The 18,054-nt window shown below is 31.5% G+C and overlaps 2 protein-coding genes across 4 annotated transcripts; one reads left to right on the plus strand and one right to left on the minus strand.

Moving 5' to 3' along the window:
* Positions 1-1,119: 1,119 nt before the first annotated feature.
* On the plus strand, positions 1,120-16,434 carry LOC100646391 (vacuolar protein sorting-associated protein 13B). 3 transcript variants are annotated; one of them, XM_020867122.2, is made up of 31 exons: positions 1,120-1,373; positions 1,454-1,631; positions 1,708-1,786; positions 1,863-2,038; positions 2,112-2,215; positions 2,296-2,545; positions 2,643-2,830; positions 2,906-3,115; positions 3,193-3,331; positions 3,402-3,519; positions 3,631-3,773; positions 3,841-4,013; positions 4,102-4,278; positions 4,386-4,674; positions 4,749-4,911; positions 4,971-5,355; positions 5,480-5,615; positions 5,691-5,858; positions 5,935-6,158; positions 6,247-6,466; positions 6,529-6,733; positions 6,806-6,983; positions 7,040-9,160; positions 9,241-9,336; positions 9,428-12,995; positions 13,075-13,479; positions 13,565-13,741; positions 13,805-13,975; positions 14,045-14,238; positions 14,310-14,648; positions 14,741-16,434. In XM_020867122.2, exons 1-31 carry the CDS (start codon positions 1,287-1,289, stop codon positions 14,969-14,971), a joined length of 11,292 nt encoding a protein of 3,763 aa, XP_020722781.2. In that variant the 5' UTR covers positions 1,120-1,286; the 3' UTR covers positions 14,972-16,434. The 3 variants fall into 3 exon arrangements, with proteins under 3 accessions (XP_020722781.2, XP_048268512.1, XP_048268513.1); XM_048412555.1 differs by having other exon boundaries at positions 5,489-5,615; XM_048412556.1 differs by lacking the exons at positions 1,120-1,373; positions 1,454-1,631; positions 1,708-1,786; ... (6 more) ...; positions 3,402-3,519; positions 3,631-3,773 and having other exon boundaries at positions 3,874-4,013; positions 4,130-4,278.
* A 16-nt stretch (positions 16,435-16,450) lies between these two features.
* LOC100646159 (RING finger protein 37) lies at positions 16,451-18,016 on the minus strand. The gene is made up of 2 exons (XM_003401293.4): positions 17,397-18,016; positions 16,451-17,319 (listed from the first exon to the last, which is right to left on the minus strand). The coding sequence occupies exons 1-2, from the start codon at positions 18,014-18,016 to the stop codon at positions 16,452-16,454; spliced, it is 1,488 nt and encodes a 495-aa protein (XP_003401341.2). The 3' UTR covers position 16,451.
* Between the last annotated feature and the right edge of the window lie 38 nt (positions 18,017-18,054).

Below are 18,054 nucleotides of genomic sequence, written 5' to 3' on the forward strand. Positions count from 1 at the left end.
TTATATTTTCTAGTAAAATTGACAATTTGTAGTAGTTTGTATGCTTTACATACAAGTCGTTCTTTTAAACTTTCAGTAGGTAATTCTTCTAAACCGACTCTTCTTTTTAATAATTCAGCAATGCGACGATCAATCGCAGGTTTTGTATAATCTCGAGCTGCAAAATATGCAGTTATGTGTGCCATTATCTTAACATATGACAAAAAGTCCTATTACATTTGGTATAAAGTGAACATCAAAGAATGTGTAAAAATTTGAATAAAGGGGAAAAAGTAATTTTTATCGGGTGTATAAAAAAATGTCTGGATATATAGAAATTATACAAAATTGTAAATTTAAAATAAGAAATTTGAAGACTTACGTAATATTAAAAGATAAGAAAATTCATTTTAATATATTTTCCTTTTATTTATTTATGTTAATATAAATTTCATGAAGTTTTCGTAGATAATTATGCACAAATAAATAAGCAATTTAAAATTTCATTCGGAGATGCGCATTCAAAACAATAAGCATGCGCATTAGAGTTACTGTGCACATGCAGTTGCAGTGCACGTCAAATTAGAAAGGTTACAGCAGACAGCATAAATAAAACTATATCTACAAGAAATAAAATTACGATCAAAAACAGTCAATTATAAATCATTCAAAGTGGCATTGCTTCTTTTTCTATTAAACTAAAATTTCATTACGAAATATGCAAGATATGTATTTTTAAAATATATTTTTATACTTGAATTTAATGCATGGTCAACTGCCGATCTTTAATAAGGTTAATATGTATTTTCTTCACACTTAATAATAGCATATTATAATATTCGTATCCGTATTAATATGAAAGAAGAATAAAATATGTTTTTCAAAGCGACTATTGATTCTGTTAACCCTACTTCACTTTCCTCATAAAGATGTTCAAAATTCAATTGCTTTAAGAATGATTGTTAGTTAAGAATGTATTGTTAGTAGATTTGTCAAATATTTGTATTAAACTTTCTTTGCTATTTATATTGTATTTATATATATATATTAAATCTATGTTAAAGTTAATAATTATCCATATTTTACTTTTAATCTTTAAATAATTTTACCATTTCCAGATAAACTTTTGCATTTTTAAATATTAATTTTTTCTTATTATTATACCTGTTACTTCTTCTACCAATATATTTGGTAAGCGTATTTAATCAATTGACGGACTAAAAAAATAAATTATTAGAGAATTTTAGATTTACATAAATTTATTAAACCTACAAGAGTATGTGGAATGTATTAAGTTACCAATCACAATGTTCAAATTGGAATCATATATAACACCAGTGATTCTCAGTTATGTTGAAAAGTATGTGAAAAATTTTAAACCAGAACAATCTCAGGTATGTATATATGTTTTATATAATAATGAGTCTATATTTATTTTCTTCGCATGTGTGTATTATTTCATTTTATATTTCAGGTTTCCTTATGGGGTGGTGATGCATCATTTCAAAACCTTGATCTACGGCTAGAAGTTTTGGAAGAACAACTAAATCTTCCCTTTGTTTTTGTTAGTGGTCATATACATGAATTACTTATTCATGTTCCTTGGGTAAAAATTACTTCAGAGCCAATTGTGATTACCATTAATACAATAGGTAAGTATCGGATAACATGATTGACACTCGTTACAAAACTGAATACATAGAATTGAAACTTTAATCTTTATTTTAGAATGCATTTTAAAATTAAAAGATGATAATAAAGTGGAGACCAATCCTACCACCTTGCAGAGGAGGCAAGAGATACCGCAGTAAGGAACCTATTATTATTACTAAAACCACATATTGTGTTATAATCATTCCTATTTGTTACTATTTAATTTCTAGGGAAGAAGCTCCCCCTGGATACATAAAAAGCATAGTAACAAAAGTTGTAAATAACATAACAATTAATTGTAATAATTTAATTCTAAAATATGTGGAAGAAGATATTGTTCTTAGTGTCAATGTCAGATTTTTAAGCATGCAAACTGTTGATAACAAATGGGAACCAGCATTTACGGGTATATATTCCATATTATGTTTCTAAGAGTTTCTAGCAATATATTGTAAATACATACACATGTTTCCTTTCAGACGTTAACACATATGAAGTTATGCTTAGGAAAGTTATTACTATTCAAGATTTAACATTATGTTTAGATAAAATGGATGCATCTGGGAAAATAGAAATATATCAGGTATTAATTACTTATTACAATTAACTGAAAATTTTGAGCAGTAAGATAAGAATATAAAAATATACTATTTTGTAATTTAGGATCCTGTTCTATATCGATGTTCGGTTATAATACGTTTAATCATAAACTACCATAGTAATACTGCAAGAAAAGCTTCAATTACACGATTAGATCTTCATTGCCAAAAAATGGAATTCAGTATAACAGAACAACAAGTACCAATGTTACTTAGATTAGCTGCCTTGATAATGGCTTTGCAAACAAAGCAATTTCCATCTAGTAAAGAAAAATCGTTAATTTCTGTAGAAGAAATGGAGGACAATATACAAGGTTTTGTTTCACTTTACTCCATACAAGATACAACTATGATATATGATATGTATATGATATTATTTCTATATACATGCTTTGGTATTTAATATTATAGATGATATAGATCATGTGAGTGGAACTGCTGCAGACAGTACAGGATGGGGTGGATGGGCTTGGAACATGGTATCATCTTTGTTACCTATTGATTGGGAAAATGACTGGTCTACAGAACAGCAAATGGCTTATTCTGGACATACCATTCATTTAGGCGTATATGTACAAGATGCGACTTTAACTTTTAAGGTATTTATTTACAATAAAATGAAAAGGGAAAGTAAAATATAAGTAAATAATTTTTATTTTTTCTTACATATATAGACAGTTGAAAATGTTAAAGAACAATTGTTTTATAAATCCCGTAAACTTCGGTATAAATCGTTTTTAACATTGCGATTAAATGGTGTGGTAGTGGATACATTGCTCCAAGGAATTGCAATGACTAGTTTTCAAATTGGAATGGGTTGCATACGCATATATCCAAGAGGAAGTTGTAGTTGTGGTCATCTTGAAGTAGTCGATGGGGCACAAGTAATATTTTATACTATAACTTCTAAGTATATTTTATTCAAACTGCAATAAATAATATAATAAACTATTTTGTTTAGCCACCTTTGTATTTAGTAGCTGGCAAGTTTAATACTCTGTACTTAAAAGATTCATTATTTGATGATGAATCAGTGGAGAATAAAGGAAGAAAACGGGAATATAAACAAGGAATATATTATTATCTATGTACAGCTTCAGGTAATAAAACTTTGAATCTATATTCATAATTTTAGATTTTATAATAAATAATTTTATAAAACATGTGTAGAGGAGCGCCTAATAGAACGATGTCCCGCATTCTCCATGGATTACGTTCATTGCACCGAATTGCCAGATGACATAACACCTGAAAAACTGGCAGAGTTTGGGTCTAATTTTGAATATAGGTAACTGAGTTCTCTCTCTCTCTCTCTCTCTCTCTCTCTCTCTCTCTCTCTCTCTCTCTCTAAATACATTCTTAGAAAAATGTAATATAAATACATATACTTCTTTTTCAGTAATTTCCACGAACGTAGAGTAATGAGGTATATTATAGGCGATTTAACTATTAGATTATGTTCGGGTGTTTTTCATCGTATTGAAACAATAAAACAAGCTGCTGCAAATTATGATTACAATCCTTATCTCGTTACAAAACTAGGTATATATTCAATTACAATTACATGAAAAAAAAACTTGTTTAGAAAATTATCATGTATAAATTGCAGATCCACTCGTAGATGAACTCCCCCCAGTTACATTGGAAGAATATGAAGCATTAAGAGAAAATGTATCTATGGTTGAGACAAAATTAATAATAATTAAAGCCTCACTTCAATTGCAATTGGCGGATCATTCTATTACTGGACTTCCACGACAACGAAAAATAGTTGAAAGTCGAGTAAGTAGTAAGTGGTCTAATATACATAAACATATAATAAATAATTTTTATGTTACTATTATTTATTCCTTTCATATTATTTTGTTAGACGACGCCTTTAACACCTGCTCTTACAGACGATCCTTTCATGAGTATTGAATGTGATGAAGCAATAGTAACTATACTTCAACCTTTATATCCATTTAGACTTGCAGCTTGTGCATCCAAACAGACTGATCTTCCGACTGAAATGTTTAATCAGTGTCATAAGATTATTACATTGCAGGTAATGGAGAAGTTACTTCAATGTATGCGCGATTATTTTTCATTTCTTTTTTTTTTTCTTTTATTTTATTTATATATTATTATATAATAAAATACGCGTTTAACTAGGTAAATGGAACCAGAAGTCAACTTTATTTGACGAAAAATTGCCATACATCAATAATAATGCCCTATTCCATCGAATGTGAAATCAAGAAATTATTGTATCCACAGTATTGGAAAAATGTTGATTTAATACATGAAATATACGCGGTACATATTGACAGCATTACAATTACTGGAACAAAGGCAAAGCTAATGGCTGCTGTATCTATCTTAACTTCAATTTTTGACGCTGGTGATACAACTAATCCTCTTGTCTGTTCCTCTTTATTCAATGATGCTTGTCAAGAAACGAGTATGTACTATACTACCATATCAATTGATCAATAACTTTTTAAACATTATATTTATATATCACAAACATTTCAGACCCTGTATATCTAGAATTGTTACTGGAAAACGTAAATTGCAAAAAGTTGTCATCTTTGGTTACAATATCAAATGAATTAAATATAAGTTCGGTAAAAATGTTTGCACTCAATGAGTCACAGCAAGCCTTTATATTTTCAGGACCAGAAAGTAATATTTACAGGTTAGTATCCTTTAAATATTCTGGTTATAAATAAATTGATAATATCTTTTATATTTTAGTGATGTAGAAAACAAATCATTACTAACGGTTGTAATACAGTTTCCGCAAAGTATTGAAAGACAAACGCATCCACCTTTGATTTCGGTTCAAATGGCAGATATCAGGGCTTCACTTGATCCATTACTTTTTAAATGGCTAGAATATCGTGTTACGTATTATAATTTAGGTACCTTATGTACCACTCGACCCGAAGTCCAGCAATTTGAAGGTGCGTCTTCAGATACTGGCACAAAGAAAAAAACATTTCCCAGTTTACACGAAAGTGTACATAGCTCCTCAGACAAAGAAAAACGAAAATCCGTCATAGCCACGGAAAAGTCAAAAACTGTACAAAATGATGAAATGCAAAAAAAGCATGATTCTAAATCCGAAAATGAAAGACAGGTACATTGCTTATTATTTCAGTTGATAATGACGAAGTTTCAAGTAACGTCCAATAAACATTATTTTTTTTTATTAATTATTTGCATAGTGTTTTTATTAGTTAGAAAGAATTAATCTATGATAGAACTTACAGAATTTGGGAATATTGGCCAGATTAGCAGAAATGTATCCATGGTGGTGTGGTCTTGTGTTAAGTGGATGTGTTGGACATATTGTTATTTACATACCATCAATCACAATGAGTGGTATTGGTGCATATGGTAAATATATATACAAGCTTTATAACATCAGATATTTGTATATTTTATAATATTAATCTTCATTAATCAATTTAGGTATAGAAGAAGCCAAAGACAAAGCATTAAAAAGCGATAATAAGTTAGAGATATTGATCATAAAATTACCTTCTCTTCTCGTTCATTCATCTAATATAAATTTTGAATTACTCGCACCTTACCTTCAGGAATTACCTGTTAAATTACCGAAATCAATGTGGACGAATAGTAAGTAATAAATAATACATAAAAAAAAAATTTTTGATTTCACAGTGATCATCACATTCACAGTGATTTATTTCAGAATTGCAAAGTTTCCCATGGACATTAAGCCTTGTTGATTTCCATTGTTACATGTTACAACAACAAACGCAAAAAAACTTTATTAAAAAAGTATCAGTAAATGCTACAGTTGCTCTTACAACAAAAATTGTAACATCTCCATCTGGAGCAAGTACTTTAGCTGCTTTGGGTGTCTGTGTTCACATTGATAATTCTCCTATTATTGTTTCGATCTCTGAAGAACAGGTATAAAATCATTTTATCCGATACTCGCGAAAGACATAAAATATTGGCATATTGTTATACAACTGTATAAATTAAATATTTACTTTAGGTAGTTTTCACGAGTAAAATCATCTCGAGTATTTTAAACACTTTGCAAATTACAACTAGTAGTAATAAAAGTGTTATAGCTAGTACTCAAATAAATACCGAAGCACAAGTAGTTCTTCCTATTGTACCACAAACTCCATCTACACCAACACAATTACTATATCCCGAAGATACAACTACAAACTCGACTCTTTCAACTTCAAAAGATGAGAGTACACCAGGTACATTATAAATAAGTGTATATTTAAGTGTACCTTTATATATAATATCGTATATTTTATAGACTCCGACGAATTAGTTTTGACAGCATGGATTCAATGGACTATAACAAAAATTGCGATTAAATTATACGTCACAGAGAAAGAGACTTTATCTTCACTAAAATTAGTACTTGAATTGGAAGATATTATTACTTCTTTAGACTTGCAACCTATTTATTTTAAGCTAAAAAATAAAGTTACAACAGCCACTATATTTCATTATACAAGGTACACCATTACGTAAAAAAAAATACTTCATGCAATTTTATATAATAAATGCTAAAATCTATGTTTTAATAGACCATTGAATTCACCAACTTGGGATATCGGTGAGTATGTAGGTGCAGTTCTTTGTGGAAGAGAAGACAGTTTAGAAAAAGGTGACGATTCCGGCTTTTTAAGTTTTACCCTCACTAGAGCAAAATCGGGGAATGTTCACACACGATGGGGTACCTATAAACGGCATAAGAGTCAGAAGGTATTTAACATTTAAAAACAAATAATATTTTGATAATCTCTGATTTTTCTTTGCAGTTTCAGAAGGATATAATAACAGAAACAACTTTATCTGCTAATAGTTATATTTCCGAAGTAGTTATAAAAATACAAATGGTGGACATAATTTTACCGCTTACCGTAGTTAGTAAATATATACAATTGATAAAACCTCTTACGGGCCTCTACCAATCTGCTGAAAAAGATATAATCGAAACTTCTGAACAAAATGTAACAACACACTTAAACAGCATTACTAGTCTTGATAATGAAATGTTACCATTAATATATCTGGACTTTAAAGGACTTAGACTGATGCTACCAGTTTCAAACATAACAAAATTCAAACCACAACATGATTTATTAATGATTCAATTGGACGGAATTCGTATCACACCTCATGCAGAAAATCCGATTTGCAGAACACCTTTAAGATTAGATATATATCAACTCGCAGCTCAAGCAAATATTTTAAGTATACCAGGTTCTGCTGTAGAAGATCGACAATATCAGATTAATATAAAAAGTGTATGTGCCCATACAACTACTTGGAAGAATTATCAAATGACTATAAATAAGAAAATGTCCCAATCATATTTATATACCATGAACGAAAATCCTGCGTTGGAATGGAATAAACTTGGACATGGAAGTAGTTTAGAACGGCAGTTCTCTACACTTCCGCTGTTATCGAAATTCGATTTGTGTTTAATCATTGCACCGCCGGTTCTATTTAAACCAGATATTACAGTATGCGGAAGTGCAATTGAAGTAAATTGTATCACAGATATTGAAGTAACAATAAATTTAGACCAGATTCAGTTGATTTCAATCTTAAATAATGAATTAAAAAATTTATTGTTGAGAGATTTTGAACGACATAAAAGTGCAAATACATATATCAGTACATCACAGAAACCTCTTTCGACTGTAGGGAGTATTAAACAAATTACTTGGATAAAACAATCTTCTGATGACATAGACGTTGATGTCACCAAGGATAGCGGTATAGACTTTGAAACATCTAGCATAAATTCCACAATCGTTGGCAAACCAATATCTGCAGATACTTCAATACTTTTACCATTTGAATTTCTGGTGAACTGTGGAAAAATAACATTCGTGCTGTATGATATTCATCAAGCAGTCACAGAATATGAAGTAGACATAAATGAAGTTGAAGAGGATGAGGGTGAAAGTCAGAAACAACCGCTTTTTTACATAATGGTTAATCAGCCGAATATTTATTTTTCACAGCAGCATCCATCACAAAAGGTGCAAGTATCTTGTTTCGATATAACAATGGCACTTGGGGACAAGGACAAACAAGAATTAATTTCAATACCAACTGAAAAAGATTTCAAAGTTTTTATGATTGAAACAAAAAATGGAGATTTACATCCAGATACAGGCATTCCCCCATCTTTTATAACAATAAAATACGAAAAAACTGTAGGAAAGAATCCACAATTATTTATAGATGTAGGTAGACCTACAAAAATTTATTTCTCTTTATCGAGGTTAAATCAAATATATATTATCAAAAGTAAGATATTGTCATGCTTTATGAAAGAGTATGAAACAATATCAGAACAACATGACGATGTGAAAATATCTCCAACAATAAAATTGAAAAAATTAAATTGGCCTGATATGAATATATGTACAAAACAAGTTGTAGTATCCCTTAAAACCGATTCCGGCGCCGAAATAATAACCAGTTTAGCTTCGTTATCCGGAAATATTTCATCTCTTCTTAGACCTGATAGAATATATTCTAACACATCTGTAGACTCCTTTATCATATCTGCAATTCTAAATGGAAACATAAAAGTACTCTTGAATCCATGGTGCTGTAATATTACAGTGTGTTTGCTTTGGGAGACTTGGTTAAATGTCGATTCTATTCCTCAAATACAAGTACAAGCAGACAGTGATAGTCTCCATTTAGATTTTGGACCAGAACAAATAAAAATTATAAAAAATGTTATCGATGATCTCCAACTACTATTAAATGAATTGACAAGATCATCTTCGACATGTAGAGGTAATGAGAAACAAATTGTTCTATCAACTGAACAACATTATAAGGATGATCTCAAAGCAGGTGCATTCCAATTTGTGAATGGAAATGCAGATGAATTACCATTCCCATATCAAGTAAGTTTCATATCATTTGCTTCTTCAGTAGAATCTTTAAAGGGATATTTAATATTTTGACCTATTATTTAACTCATCAGGTTATTTTCTTCACTTATCCCCAACAATCAATGGCTTGGAGGTATCCTCAACCAAGAACATTAACTAAAATACATATATCTCCAGTTCCATTTGAAGTAAGCAGAACAAAACATTTTTTTCACAAGAATAATGTTTTAAACAGACAGGATTTAGTTTAATTTTTAAACAATTTTTTAATATTTTTAGACACTAGATTCTGATAGTGGGTACGTCGATAAAGTACTGTGCGCTCTTGAATATTGGAGCGACTGTCACATGTCCTATCAGCGATATGCCGACTTCTACCTATCAGAAACAGATTCCTATCGTTTAGAGCTTCCTGAAAAAGCACCAGCAAGAGCAGTGGCTTGTATATGGCGCGTAGTTCTACTATCAAACAATAATCGACCCTCTTCCAAAACCATAATCTCAGCCCGGATTCTTGCAGCTTGTTTACGCATCGATTCATATTTCAATTCTTCAATTATACCTAACATACAAGCTGCACTTAATATTGGCACTATTCATGTATCCATGTACAATCACGTTAGTACAATTACGTATAACAATTTACAACCACCTTTGAAGAATTATACTTTAAAAGGCACGATACCCGAAACGCAATGTTTTATGACCTTTGAACATAAAGGAGCTATACTCGTACTTAATAGATGGATTGACGGTTCAGTGCTCATTGATATTAGTGGAATATTTGGAGTACATATACTAGATTATGGTCATTTAACCATGCAAGAAATACTAGATCCTCTAGAAGCAAGATTGCAATTATCGCTATCTGACAAAACAGATGTATCTTTCACATGCAGTCCATTTGCGTTAAAATTGAGTCCAACAATAGCTCATACACTTGTGGTTTCGATGCATTTATGGTATGCATCCTTAGAAGAAGAAACTAAAAGCACTATTCTATTCACACGCTATGTAATAGCTAACGATAGCAATGTGCCTATCCTCTTTGGTCAAAGTGGTACAGGAGACAACATATTATTGGAAAGTAGGCAATGTATCTTTTACTCATGGAGAAATATTGGCAACAAAATGTTACGAATAGCAATAGAAGAAAATATTTGGTTATGGAGCAAATCATTTTCTGTTGGTGTAGATGGAGTTCAAGCTGTCGAATTCAGTAATTCTGTTACAAAAGCGTCAGCATTCGTAAGCGTTACATCACTTTCAGCCACACAAAAGCTTATAACATTTTCTGGCCAACTTGTAATTTCAAATCAGTTAATAGACAATTTTGAAATGAGATTAGTCAAGTATGAAGCTGACGTGGGATCAAAGGTGACTGTATTAAAAGATATTTATTCCGTTTCTGGTAAAACTCGACCACCGTCAGTTATACTCGATGGAAACAAGAAAATGGCAATACGTCTACGATTTACCAATGTTCCAAATTTATCTTGGACAGGAGATATTCCCCTTCAACCAAATGCCAAGTGGGGGCAACCATGGCTTGTTAAAGTTCCATTACAAGAACGTGGTCAATTTTTAAGCATTTGGGTGCGGATAATAACGCAAATAATTCAAGATAAGACCAAGGTGCTAGCTGTACTTAGCCCACTTTACATGATTCGCTCGCATTTGCCAGTACCAGCTAGGGTACAAATGGATACACCTTCGTTGAAAATATCTTTATGCACAATGGTAAATGGTCGGGGTGAAAGACAGCAACTATACTGTCCTGGAACGTTTGAACATTTCCACCAACTAACATTTCAACTAGAAACCGGAGTTTCTACATCTAATCCGTATGTACCATTATCGTACAGTTCCGTAGATCAAAGGAAATTCTTTAGAAGACCGGAAGTCGAAGATATCGATAGCATCTTGCAAGATCTTGAGAATCAGAAAGATAAAACGGAATGGCCCTTCCAAGGAGATGAGTTTGAGGAATGGATATCCGCTGAACAACCACAAACACATGTACAAGTGAAATACCAAGATGCTGGATTAGTTTCAAGTACTTTATTATTAGAATTGCAGCCTTGGTGTTTTATGTTAAATTCCATGGGCTGTCATTTATCTCTTGTATCAGAGGACATCGAACTTTGTCAGATTCCTCACTATGGAATCGTAACACCACCAAAATTGGAAGGCACATTTCACTTGTGCGTCGGTATCGGTGATACGTTTTACACGTCCCAAGCATTACAGCTAGATCGACCTGATTGGAGTCAAAGTTTCTATATGCCTCGGATTAATGGACTCATCCCTGCCACAGGAAACATTAAATCATGTGTTGACTGCGGCTCAAGTGTCTCACTCATGAGCATTAATTCGAGTATGCACGAAGATATGCGTCTTGTGCGTATAATGAGTAGCCATGTTATTAGTAATTTAACATCTCAAGAGTTATGCATAGCAACATTGGCGGTACACGAAGATGCAACCAGACTTGAATTGCCCAATGATCTTACTCCTTATAGCCTTAATATTTCACCATCCGAAGATCAAAAACAAGGTATACCGATTACACAGTGGTATACATTATACATGGAAGACATTGTAGAACCTCTTGTATTATATATATCTTTGAGCGTAGGGCACAAATGGTCTTGTCCAATTCGAGTTGACCAGGGTATGAGTCGTAAATGTGTTGCTATACCAAATGGCCCTAGCACTATGCCGGTAGTCATTACAATACAGGAAGATAGGGGTACAATGTACATAATGATTCATATGGATTATCATCCTCAATTATTGATTGAGAATACCTGTGCTTTTAAAGTCCTATTGGGTCAAGCTAATGAAACAGCAGAAGGGATAATACCAGATGCATTGCACTTTACATGGATTTGTGAAATAGAAAGCAATGCAACAAGTCATTATTCCATTCCATCTATCAGTAATAGACTACCTGATGCACCAGTTACTAATGTATCGAATATACTTCTGTTTTCTGCTGTAACAAACAATTATAATGACCAGGCTATCAGAAATAAAGAATTGCGATGGTCAAGAGGTATAAATTTATCCGCCATATCAAGTGCACCAGTGGATCAGTATGTACGACTACCATCCTATGGAGATGTAAAGTTAATCATGCAGAATCGTTGTTACACTACCTATATTAATATTGTTCCAATATCTCAAGTGGAAGTGTCTGCAAGGGATATCAGAAGTCGACTTTTACGAAAAGAAAGCGAAATGAAAGATATGGTGACGATGCATAATAAATTTACTTCTGATCCAGATGATCAGCCAGTCATAAATGTACAGAGTTCTGAGAGCTCGAGTTCGGTAACAACCTTCTTTTCGGCACAAGACGAAACTATAGCTATAGAAGCTAAAACTTCTTCACAGCTAAAGTTAAAACAATTAATAACTGATATAGAAAATGTAAAAGCTAACGTAAATGATGATACAAAGGATACTGAGGAAAATAATTCTAAAGAAGGGTCTGCGACCATTTGTCTCCGAGGAGTTACCATTATCATCATGCATGATATGAATGAGAATGCTCAAAAGATTGAAGTGGCCAGCTTATCTATGACCGATGTTATAGTCGCTATTAATGCAAGATCTAAAATTGTAAATTTACGTGCTTTCATAGGAGATCTACAATTAGATAATCAGCTATTTGATCAAGGGGGTTTCGATTTTCCAGTAGTACTAATCAGTCAAAGTCCGCTTATGATGAAAGAAACAACATTTTATACAAGCAGTTGTTTAATGAATAAAATAGAACAAATAAGAGAAAATTCGTTGATTGCGATTGATTATATAATAGAAAATCAAGGGCAATTAAAAGGTATTTAATATTTTTAAATGTGTTTAATAAACTCTTTTCTGTCCTACAAATATTAATTTTTTCTTAATAATGTTTTCAGCATCAAAAGATCTTCATATAAAAATTGCACCAATCAGTGCTTACATTGAAGATACATACATAACACAATTATTAAATTATGCAACTTCGATGGCACCACCTCGATTTTTGCTACCAGATGACATGAAAAAGACAAGAACACTAGTTTCAACTATTGGAGTATACATTCCTGATTACATAATGGTTTATGCTAGAATATTAAGCGCCCCATTAAGATTACAAAATTTAAAGATAGATCCGGTATCTATCTTATTAAGTGTTCATACCTCTGTACGTTTATACGTGGCTTTAGACCATTCTCCTTTATATTTTGGTACTTTTGAAAAGAAAAATATTTTAACTACACCTTATAGACTTGGCAATGCTCTCACAATGCATTACTTATCTGGTGCTATATTCGGAGCAGGTATGAAAATAATATTATTCAAATTTCTTAATATTATATTACTTTTTAATTTATATTATACTATATTAAAATATTTGTGCCTTAGGTTGGGTAGTAGGATCATTAGAAATATTAGGTTCTCCTGGCAGCTTAGCACAAGCTCTTGGTTCAGGACTTAAAGATTTTATTTCCCTTCCATTCCAAGGCCTGTTGCAAGGACCATGGGGTTTTATTGTTGGAATAACGCATGGTTCTGCCAGTTTGATGAGACATGTTACAGCAGGTATTAATGAATACAAACATCTATCATAACTACAAAATTCACTTATAATTTTATATTACACAGGTACATTAAACTCTGTAACGAAACTAGCATCTAGTGTAGCACGAAATTTGGATCGTTTAACACTCGATGAGGAACATCTTCAGCGGCAAGAAGAATCTAGAAGAATGCGTCCTCAAGGAATGGCACAAGGACTATACCAAGGCTTGACAGGACTTGGAATGAATCTTCTTGGTATATATATAGCTATATTTCTTTTTGATTCAATACTTCGTGTTGTTTAATTTCTTTTTTAATTTTTAGCCGCAGTTGCGGGTTTAGCACATCATCCTTTGCAACAAGTTTGGTCAGGAGAAATAACAACCAAAAGTATCGTGACTGGCGTTGGACTTGGACTAGTTGGAGTAGTTACGAAACCTTTAAGTGGGGCTGCAGAACTAGTTGCATTGACAGGACAAGGATTACTTCAAGGAGCTGGCTGGAATTCTTTGCCTTCGGTGAATAATTTCACGGAATTTATTTCAGACGTTATTAACGAAATTAATTGATAATAAATACATTTTTACAGCCTCGACAACGACCAGTAGTCCAATACACATCCGGAAATAATAATGCAATTATTAGATATGCCTGGTGGTTGTTACCCTTACTTGAAAATAATCACGGAAATATCCTGCATGTTACTAATGCAGATTACGTGATTCAACAAGGCAGTAGTCGTGCTATAACGTTAGTTCTAACACGGCATGCGTTATTATTAGTTAATACAGCTGAAGATAACGTAGAACGGATATATTTATTGAAAGATCTAACGAGTGCTGATCATCATTTGGAATCAACAATATGTTTGTACTGCTCTCCTGAGACAACGCAAACTAATAGATCTATATCTCCAGCGCCATACGAGGTATGATATATTTTTATATTTATATTAGGTATATATATATTTTTCTATTACATAATTAGGTATAATATTTATATTTAAAATTTTTCTTGTAGATGGATCGAGAAATGCGAGCACGAGTGGCGGAATATGTACGAACCAGTAGTACTGGTTTAGCTAGCGTTTCTACAAATAGCGATGTACAGTCCGATATTTTTGAGAATACCACTCCCAATTCTGATCGTACACTTACATTTTACGTTTCTCCGGACTCACGTAATTATCTATTATCATTGTTTAACATTGCTAAACGACAGAGTCAAGGTAGCGGATTTACAGTGTTATAATGAATAAATAGAGTATTTTAAGTATTTTCTTTACTCAGAAGTAGAAACAGTGATTGACGCTTATAAAACATGAAAAGTGATAAAATAGTATTATGCCTTCGATTTAGAAATTTTTTGAAAAATGTATCCGAAACAAATCCGAATTATGCGATATCTATATGTACATATCTCTGGTAACATTTTTAATCTTATTCTGGATAATGGACTTAAATTTATGAATTTTATTTCGTAAAAATATATCCTATAATGTGTTGCACAGAAAAAGAATATGCACAAGAAATATTCTTACATAAGAAATGCTTTTTCAATTTTTATATAAAAATTTGTATCATGAAAAATTCTCCACAAACTTTGTTTATTAAATAACGTATATAATGTACATATCGTAGAAAAATCATGAAAGTATGTGTGCAAATTTAAGTATGGTGAATACATTTTCATTAATATACAGATTAATCCAGCTAAATGAGATCATCTAAATATCTGCCTTATTTATTGTTGTGTAAAAAGCTTCTTAGAACAAAGTATTTTAAGTATCACACGCAACAGTGGAAATAGATTTTTTTATAATCCTTTTTTTTTAATGGAATTTCAAGAGCTTCAGTATCTTTTTCAATAAAATCATATATATATATTTATTTGTCGATATCCTCGTAGAGCGTGAAAAAACAAATTTAACGACCTTAAAAACCACATATAAACATATATACATACAAAATTTGAAGCCTTATCCAAATTTTTGTATGTCCGTACTTATGTTTAATCGACAAAACTTTAAAAATCCAAATTTTTGCTTCCTAAATAAAATTTTTTACCTTTCAAGAATTCAAATGAAAGTTTAGGGCGTAAGGAATTAATTCAGATTAGTTTTATGTAAATATTCTCCTAGGTTTAAACAAATTTAAAAAATCTATCAATCGGTGAACAATGAAACATTATAACCATCTACCGGTAAAATGATGAAACTAATCTCTATCACGAAATTAAAAAATAAAATTTTTTGATCTACAAGGTGAATTTTTGAACTGTTCAAAAATTGAATTAAAGCTTTAATTCTCAAAAATCTTGTCTGCATAATATTATTCTGATTTCCCACGTAATTATTAATTACATGTAATTAATAACTGTTAACATTGGTACAAACTGACACAGTGCTGTAGTTTAAACATAATAACGCCATCTATCAGTTAAAGATTTTACTTATTAGTACCACCAGAGAGGACTATATTCAAAATATGACATTTTGTATTAATTGCATGTAATTCATTAATTATGTAGGAAACCAGAATAATATTGTACAAAGCAGGTTTCGAATTGAGGTTTACAGGATGTAGTAAGATACTTCATATCTTATATATTTATTAAAAGTAATCATTACATATTATTTACATGTTATATTAATTGTGCACAATATATTCCAACAAGTTAATTTATTTAAATAAAATGCATTACGTTAATGATAATAAGTTTATTACACAATTCATTCATAAATCCGTTTTATTTCATTATTTTTATAAGGCATGCTACAAGATGTACATTGGTTATTTTCAATCGATGTTAAGACATTTCTACATAGAACATGCTTACATGGAAGCTGGTAAAAAATGCCATTAGGGCAACAGGAACACGTAGTTAATTTCGAATTTGTCTCGTTCTTTTTTGGAATGTTATTAAAACGTTTTAAATTAGGTACTGCTATATCAATATCGAAATCTGTTTCATTATCAACAGTTAGATCCATTATATCAATACAATTATTTTTTTGTTCCCTTTCTGTGTTTTTAGACAGAGGTATAGTTGAGATATAAGAATTGGCAGTCATTCTTTTCTTTGCTGGTTTAGTTAAAGCAGAAACAGTTCGTTTTTGGGACATTATAACAACTGGCAATTTATGACAAAGTTTTTTCTCTGCTTTTACAGAACTTACTATAGAACAATGAAACTTTGGCTTAATATTGCTTGGACCTTGAATTATATTTCTTTTTAACAAATAATTAGGAACTTCCGTTACTGTTTTATCTGTTACATTCCCATCAGAGGGCAATGCACGACCTAACACTCTTGGTAATTTTTTTATTTCTTCATTATTGCAATTTTCAAGCAAAAACCTGTCTATCCTTATTTTTAAAGCACTTGCTATAACAGGTTTGCGATCTTCACTAAATGGTAAACCAGTAAAAGGATCAGTCAATCTTCTTCCCCATACTGCTTCACTTTCCTCGTGTTTCAGTAATGTAGTTTGGTCAATTATTTTTCCGCTTGGCAAGAGAATTGGCTGTGTCATGATTTCATAAGTAATGGCATCTAAAAAACTTTCTGGAACTTGTAGATTTGTTTCCAATATTTCCCTGAAACAAGTATAATAGATATATAAAGTTAATAAATAATATACTTTATATATACCAACAAATAATTTCACATTTACTTATTATCTGTATTAGTAACAGGTGTTTTATATTCAGCATTTTCAGATCTTTCCATAGATTCAGCTAAGCAAGATGGTTTGAACCATAAAGTAGAAATACTGGCTACAGTATCTTTACCACAACGTGGTGACACTGTTCCCCACACTTCTATCTTACCTAATGCAGGTACTGAATTCTTTGTTTTACATATACAAATCCTTAAACTATTTATGCACCTTGTTAAGTATTGCAGGGAGGATTTTGTAAAACATTTCAAAAAATTTGGTGGTGCAGGAATTGATTCATGTTTACTTGGACAAAACAATAATCCAGTGTGTGTGGTGTCTAAAAATCCAGTGCCTAGTAAACTGTATGGTACACTGGCATCGTTACTAGTCTTAGCATATAATTGAAAGCCTGATGACTTTTGAGAGCCAACTTGTGGCCAAATTAAAATGTGATTGATACATATGTTACATATAAAAGTAACGTCGATATTTATAGGAGGCTTGATACAAGCATATGCTAAAAATCCTTTATCAGTACCAGTTATTAAATTGGTGACTTCATATCCTTCTGTGCTAACAGTACTGCATTGAATTTCTGGCCTTAAACGAGGATCACAGAAGTTGAAAAGCATTCTTATACTTTAAAAATACATATAACAACATGCTTTAA

The sequence above is a fragment of the Bombus terrestris genome, chromosome 15 (genome assembly GCF_910591885.1).
Source record: "Bombus terrestris chromosome 15, iyBomTerr1.2, whole genome shotgun sequence".
Lineage (NCBI taxonomy): Eukaryota > Metazoa > Arthropoda > Insecta > Hymenoptera > Apidae > Bombus > Bombus terrestris.

Coding starts and splice junctions, on each gene's coding strand:
- LOC100646391 (XM_020867122.2), top strand. CDS start 1,287: ATGTTCAAATTGGAATCATATATAACACCAGTGATTCTCAGTTATGTT. Junction 4,912..4,970: donor CCAGAAAGTAATATTTACAG/GTTAGTATCCTT, acceptor TTTATATTTTAG/TGATGTAGAAAACAAATCAT. Junction 5,859..5,934: donor GAAATCAATGTGGACGAATA/GTAAGTAATAAA, acceptor GATTTATTTCAG/AATTGCAAAGTTTCCCATGG.
- LOC100646159 (XM_003401293.4), bottom strand. CDS start 18,016: ATGCTTTTCAACTTCTGTGATCCTCGTTTAAGGCCAGAAATTCAATGC. Junction 17,320..17,396: donor GTTACTAATACAGATAATAA/GTAAATGTGAAA, acceptor TACTTGTTTCAG/GGAAATATTGGAAACAAATC.